Source organism: Limulus polyphemus, unplaced genomic scaffold (genome assembly GCF_000517525.1).
Source record: "Limulus polyphemus unplaced genomic scaffold, Limulus_polyphemus-2.1.2 Scaffold418, whole genome shotgun sequence".
Lineage (NCBI taxonomy): Eukaryota > Metazoa > Arthropoda > Merostomata > Xiphosura > Limulidae > Limulus > Limulus polyphemus.
In genome coordinates this window covers 133852-141767 of record NW_013666028.1, presented here as the reverse complement: position 1 = coordinate 141767, position 7916 = coordinate 133852, and the positions used below count along the sequence as shown (strand labels likewise).

Genomic DNA, 7916 nt, shown 5'->3' with positions numbered 1-7916 from the left:
ATTGGCTAAAAGTTTTACAACTGAGGTTTAACACGCCCAGATGCAGTTTTATAAAGAAAACAGACTAGAAAAAGGTTTAGATACCAATCATAGATGGCAGGACCAGTGCTGAAGTAAAAGGAAAAATTAAAAAAACATTTTTGAAAACAAATTTTCTTCTTAGAGGGTGCTTATGTACAGTCTCAAACATATTTTAGGATTTCCAATAAAAGATAAGTTCTCTATAATGTTTTTCAATTCATAAATGTGATTTTGCCCTCACGATAAGACAAAATAGCCACGGCAGGTAACAGGTTAAGACAAACCACTGAGCCAATTTGAACATTACCAACGGAGAATCAAGTGTCACAGACAAAGGGAGCTTTACAAACAAAGAATAGGTTTTATTTATGTAGACTTGCACATGTCAGAAGCATAACAATGCCAAAAGACAAAAAGAACCCAAATTATACACTCAGGATGTTACACCCAAATACTACGTAAATACCAGTAATATTCATCTTTACAAGAATGAAATGGTATTTCCATATTATGTTCCTCTCTACCATCCCTTTTCCAAAAGCACCAAATTGACAATAAATACAGTAAGAAAAATTACCTTTACTCTCAAAATTATTCATCAATTATCCAAACTAGTTCATTTAGTACCACCTGACATGCTAATATTTAATCAATGAATCACTAGCATACTGACATATATAGCAAGTTACTGCCATCAGCTAAATAATCATGTTTTACATTTAATAAAAAAAAACTTTAGACGAAAATATTGAACAACAGAATGCTTTAACCCTATTATGACCAGTGAGCACCTTCTGGAAGTCAAGTACACGCCTGCATATCAAATTACAAAAATTAAGTAAAATAATAATTCTAACTATTTTAACAAACTTTAACTCAAAATTATTTCACAATTGTTTTTTATAATTTTATAGCATATTTTTAGGGAAATTTGCAAAGAAAAATGATAAACATGTTCCAACTTTCATTTCTGTACAGTTCCAAGGAGTCTTACCTGTAAACAATGTATTAAACAATTTGTTTTTTAGAATTTTTCTGCCCATCCCAAAGTTTAGGTTTATATTTACTAAAAACTATCAACCCTTGAGAATATAATTATCAATGTCTTATTTGTCACATGATTTTTCTTTTCTGTTAATAGTTTTATTACTACTACCATTTCTTGCCATCCTTTTATGATGTCACAACACATGGTCTGAGCAATTAGTATTGAAAATAAGGTTTTCAAATAGCTAGAAACAGTGTTTAAACATTATCGGATAAAATAGATACAAACTATCTGAATCAGTGTAAAATAAATAAAGTGGTTTGAGAAGTAATTTATAGTTTCTTGAGGTACTGACTACCTGGAGCTTCTAGAGGATGAACAAAGAAATTTAATGGAAGATTTAGAAGACTTAGGAACAAAACACAGATAATGTTTTTACAATTCATTTAAATGTTCTTTTCATTCGTGAAAATTTTTTCATGTTTTATTATATGTATTTATAAGTTACAGAAATTATATTTTATAGCAAGACATAAAGTAAGCTTAGTTAGGTTTAGCAAGTATTGTAGGCATTCACAACATTTCTGATGAATTAAAACCTTATTTACTGAATATTATTGTTAGGTTTATCATATTCAAACAATGCAAAAAAAAATAAAAGCACTTATCATTTAGTTAAAATAAACTATATTTATTATATATATATATAAAATGATTCTCAACCAAGAAAGGTAATGATGACAACTTTTGAAAGTTAAGGCCCAATAAATCTTTTCCATGTTTTTATGCAATCAGCAAGATAAAGTATCAGTAGTAATATGTTAATGAATGTCAGTCAAGTTGAAATTGACTGGATATATCATATAAAACCTTTGACCAACAACAAAAATTTAAATTTAAGACAAAAGGAAGTATTTTAAAAAAAAATTTTCAAAACAGTATCTCAGAACAAACTTTTAGAAAATTCCCATCTAAAAAATGATGGAAACATTAATCAAAAAATATAACTTTTAAAGGCAAAACAAAATACTATTTAATAAGTCTGTAACAAGTTTCATCCAATTTCGTTATGTATTTCCACTTTTAGGATATATAAAGTGAGGCTATGTCAGTGACACCCCTCCTTTTGTAAAGGTTAAAATGGTAAGGAATTTATTTTACATGAAATTATCTTACATTCCTTTTGAATGTGTATGTATTTATAAGACACAATTTCTTTGTATATGTGTTCATGCATCTGGCGATACAACTGACTAAAACTAAAAACACTCGATTCTGTAAAATTCCAATTTTTTTTTCATTCTTTTTTATTAAAAATAGAATGGTTCATTCAATGAAATATAATGAAAAAAAAACCATAAAGGAAGGGAGCTACCAACCCGATCTGCCACACCTCCAGGAAGAATGGTCTTCACAACAACACCTGTGTTACGACCTCCGACAATTCCAAATCCTAGACCCGACCCATCATTCACCAAATTGATAGATTCCACCTGAGCCCATTCTGTGTTTAGCTGAAAACATTTGAAAGTTTAGAAAAACATGATCTTAGTCTCATGTTAAATATATAAGGAATATAATCCTAAAAGGTTCAAGCAATAAGTCTGAGCTCTTCAAATCCAAATTCTATCCTCACAAACTATTTGTAAACATTATTGACTGTAAAACCTTGACACAGTAAATTATAATTTTATTATGTCAAGATTTTACACTCCTGTTACAGTACTTCTTAAAATATTAATTTACAGTTAGATAAATTGTGATACTGATGATAACTTTAAGTTTACAATGGTAAAATACAGGTTATACGTTATCATAACTCATGATAAAATTTATATATTTTATTGATGTTTCTGTCAAAGACACCTACAATAAACTTTAGAAAATTCTTATCTTCTACAGTTCATTAACTAGACTTTTTAATCTGTTAATGCTCAACTATGTGAATATTTTTTCTAGTGTACCTTTTTCATTTAAACTTCACACTAGTATTGATACACATGGGTTAGGTAATATGTCTAAATTTAAAATTTGACTGATGAATTTAAAATATATGTAATTAATTCTTGTATTTTAAGAAATATGCCAAAGAAGGTTTACAAATAAAAGTCCATTTAAATGAAACAATCTGTATGATTCACTAATTTAATACTTAATTCTAATATACTAAGATTTTTTAAACTACTTTAAAGTTTCTAAAATACTACAGTGAAAACAATTATATTTTTAACCAGTATATCAAGTAATATCAGTTTTAGAATTATATGTTGAAATGGCTACAATACTCCTCCCCCCCATAAAATAAACAACAGCTCTACATGAGACGTTTTCATCAATAAAAAAACAACAACAATAAATTAACCTTTTTTACTAAATATATTCACATTTTTTAACAAATACAGTATGATAGCTATAAATGGAATATAGAAGCCTTATGTTTGCACAAATAGAGTAACTATTTAAGTTATGTTACTTGTTTTGTTTTCCTGGTCTGAAGTTATGCTACAAATATGAGATACCAATTCAATTTTACTTTGTTTCAGTGTATTTTACCTTGTCCTCTATGCTTATGGGAAACTATGATGTCTGCTGTAAAATTCAACAATTTTGTTCAGTGATGCTCAAGTCTTTAGTTTTTTGTATTATACTAATATACATACACACATATTTTGATTATAACTGAACAAAGTATTTGCCTATGTACAATCACTTTTGACTTAACTATTACTATACATATTTTCCTTATATTTGTCATCTAAAACCAAATTTAACAAATATTTTCAAGTTCAGTTGTAGTAGTGGTATCAATATACCATGTTCAATGCCTAACTTCCCACCAATAAGAAGAAGAGTGCAAAATGACCTTACCACTCAGACAGTCATCAAAATATTTAGGTAACATAAGTGGATTTTTTGTGTCAAATAACTGAAACCCTAAAAACTTATGTGTCCATTTATTGTTACAAATGTTCACTTTTCCTCCACTGAAAATGTATTCTGATAATACTTACCTCTGCTCATACTATAGCTTTATCCTTATGAAAGTTTCTCTTCTCTGCCCATCTAAGCATGGGTATGAATCTTACCTCACTTACTCCAGCCTTTATACTCTACTATATTGCCCAAAGCAAGTTAAATCTTGTGATTATCTCCACCTACGTCAATGTGCTCCCCATACCAGATCTGTATATAAACTCCCCGTTATTACTTCTTGTTCACTGGGAGCAAGAAAAAACCAGTCATACATATAATAGTGAGTGTAGATGACGTGAAAAGGATCTGATTACCTAGCAAAGAAGATAAAAAATGCAAAATTATTGTAAGAGACAGCCAAATTCAAGAAAACAGAGTTAGGTTGAGGTGAACAGTGGTATCATGCCGAGAACCCCAAATAGGCAGAAGAAGGTCTAACCTCTGATAATCTAATTTGGGTTCTCCAAGCAATGAAAATCCAAGGCATTCTGATCCAATAAACAGGGAAGACAAAGCATGGTAGCACCCTCTCTCAATTGATCAGCAAATCTCTGAGCATGCCCAGCAATGACAGACAAAGGTGGAAAAAACCAAGTAATGAACTGAAATGACTTTCCCCCAACAAAGAAGGAGAAGAGTCGTAAGATACAAGAGAAATGCCCAAGATACTACAAACTTTATGTACTGGTTGCAAAAAGGTTGTGTAAGAGGTGGAATGTCCATACAAGGCCTCATAATTAGCTATCTATGCAAAGGAAGGTACAGGAAAAATAGAGTCCAAATATATACGGCTCATATACGGATCTGGCATAGGCGGTGCATTGACTTAAGCGGAGAGAATCACAAGATTTAACTTGCTTTGGGCAATATAGTATGGTATAAAGGCTGGAGCAAGTGATGTAAGATTCATACCAATGCTTAGATGGGCAGAGAAGAGAAACCTTCATCGGGATAAAGCTTCAGTATGAGACGAGGTGTGTTTCGGAAATTTCATATCTTCTCCCACACTATCACTTTTCTATGCACTGCAATTACTTATTCATTGCCTCCTTTTCCTCTTCTTCTTTTCTTTTTCTTTTATTATTTTGTCCAGGGACTTTCCTATGCTGGGTAAATTCTATCACATGACTACAGGCTAAACATCAATAGATCTTAATTTGGATATAAGTAATCAAGAGCATAAGTATCAAATTGAAACTGTATGTAGACACCATATGATTCATTTCAGATCAAGGCTTAAGTCTAGTGCTTGGATTGTGCATAAGCCAAAAGAAGTATATAATAAGAGGAAGACATACTACTGTTGTAGTAATGATACTAAAAAAAAATCATTACATAGCTTAGAAATTTTGTAATACTTAAATTTAGGCCTTCTGATTGGTACAAGACCATCTGCATCATTTTACTGTTACTAATTTAAGCCTAGCTCTAGGCATAGGTGTGTGTAAACATATACAGAGATTTAACTAGGTTGGAAAGTGACATGCATAAACTGCTGCTTACCTATACTATAAAGCAAGATAATAAATGCCTTATGAAACTATATAGTCTCCCCCCCACACACACATTATTTCAGTAACCAAGGCAAGCTATTTAACACAGCGCCAGCCTGTAAATTGCATTAACATTCTGAAAATGTCCAATGTATATTCAAATCCTGGGCAGGTAATATTTTGCTTGGAAACTTAGCAAAAATCAGCCAAGTGATCTAGAAGTTAATAGACAATATAAGCAAAAGAAATCCTAAATTTGCATTGGTTTGTGGCCTCAAAATCATAAATTCAAAATGTAAATTCTAAAACCTTGATTTATTTTTAAAGTACGCTCCCCTTTATACTGGCCATAATTGACAATGTTGTTTTATCTATGAGATGACTGTCATTATATTTTTTCTTGCCAGGAGGGCACATCCTTTTAAATTTTTACATGCCCTAAGTGATTTTTAGGAGCATTTGGCACCAGGCATATGTTAGTTTCACACCCTAGAAAGGGTAAAATTTTCAAATATACAAATAACAAAATAGAAGGAGTTTATATACTAAGCAACTTGTACTGCCATATAAGAAACTTATAATAATCACCAAAGACTGTTATTAAATAAGACCAAAAGTATTGTGTTATGTTAACAGTACATTCCAAACTAAATACAGCACCAAAAAAGCAATTATGGAGATAAACTTACACCTACCACCATGTCAGAGCCTTTGGAGCTGTCACTCACACCTGAAGGTGATCGTTCAAGAGTCACCTCTTTAAGTTGATCACTTTCTGGGATTCCACCCCGTGCAACAACAAGCTCCACCAATCCTCGAGCTTGTTGCAAAATACTTATGGCTTGCTGATGAGAAATGTTGCTGTCCAAAGGCTGACCATCAATGGCCAGGATCTGATCCCCCACTTGAAGGCGTCCATCTCTGGTAAAAAAAAAACAACAGTAAATCATGTTGGGTCCTTACCTAAGTAAACAATAAAGACAGAAATCTTCTTAACCAACAACTACAAATATTTATTTGGAATCAAATAAAAGTTTACTATATAATCAATTTCATACATAATGCCCTTTACCATATGATTACTGTCATGCCAAAACCATGTACTTCCATAAACGATTTAACAAATTCAAAGACACAAGGTTTTGAAACTGCAAAAATTAGATCATGTGGAATACAAGGTTTTGATAATGTGACAAACGTACCTTTTCTAGCTGTAATACACTTACATGGTTTGATAAAATGTGCAGCTATATGTTCTGAAGACATTTTCACGTGTAACACAAATCATAAAAGACGGTTCTGACACGACAGAAAAGGCATCTTTTAGTATGTCAAATCTGATCTACACATAAAACTTACAAGTGAATCTAATTTTGCCAAGTTTAATCAAATTACATTACAGATTACATGTAGATGATTCTAAATTTAACAAACTAAATAGGATAAAGTACACAAAAAGGCAGATATGAATACTGTACAACTTAGAATTTATTGATCTGCATGATAATTCAATAAGATATATTCATAACTTCAATACACATTGTTTTAATAACAACATAGTGTCCTGAACAACTTAATTATTAGTCTTTACAAAATGCATAAAGAAGGACATTGATTAAGACCATGGTTCCAAATATAAGGACTTAAATTATATATTAGCAGGTTTTTTTAGTTAGTTTTCTGAAGAAGTATACTAACAGTGAATACACTCACTTGGAAGGATAGTTTTGAATTCTCTAATGAAATTCAAAATTTATAGTTTGATAGTAAGATTTATTGTGAAGAACTAATTTTTTATTAATAACTCAATTGGTTATGTATTTCAAAATCTGTACTTTTGAAATTAGTGAACTTTAATAGATGGTAATCTCAAAGATCAGGTTGAACATGTTGCTTTGAGCTCTGAATTAGTTCCTTCTTGGCAAATCTTTTTTTTTCCTGAAAAACAATCTTGGAGGAATATCTACTGTGCTTAAAAACCATTATGTTACTGATGATACATAGATAAAGAGTGCTGACTGTGTTAATTCATCATTGGAGTATCAAAACAGTAATTATAACAGTATTCAATTCACTAATGAACATTATCAAGATCATAACCTTTCATTTTTAGATACACTAGTTTATAAGTGTGGTGGTTACTTTGCCTGTAAAGTTTACCATAAAAAGACAATTAATGATTTATATTCTTAACTTCACAAACTATACACCATTTTTAAGAAAATTTAATCAACTCTTTCAGCACGGGCCCCTGGGAACGACCTCGTAAACAAGTTGGGCTTGTTATAGTTTTCATGCAATAACTTTGAAATTAGTAAGTGTACATTAATGAAATTTGGCAGATTACCAGTAAACATTACAATGCTTTCATACACAAAAGATAATTTTTTTCTTATTAAGTCTTAAGGTTCGGTAAGCAATGTTTTCTCATGCCTTTTTTT

The 7916-nt window shown here is 30.9% G+C and overlaps 1 protein-coding gene across 6 annotated transcripts in view; it reads right to left on the bottom strand.

Annotated features, from left to right (window-relative positions):
- LOC106458124 (multiple PDZ domain protein-like) overlaps positions 1-7916 on the bottom strand; it is a 198914-nt gene that overhangs the window by 151942 nt on the left and 39056 nt on the right. For 4 of the 6 annotated variants that reach the window (XM_022384257.1, XM_022384261.1, XM_022384259.1 and 1 more), the window contains 2 exons: positions 6165-6396; positions 2389-2523 (listed from right to left, as the gene is read on the bottom strand). In XM_022384257.1, the coding sequence (XP_022239965.1) occupies positions 2389-2523; positions 6165-6396 (367 nt within the window). The remainder of the gene's footprint in view (positions 1-2388; positions 2524-6164; positions 6397-7916) is intronic. The other 2 variants (XM_022384258.1, XM_022384260.1) reach the window with 1 other exon arrangement.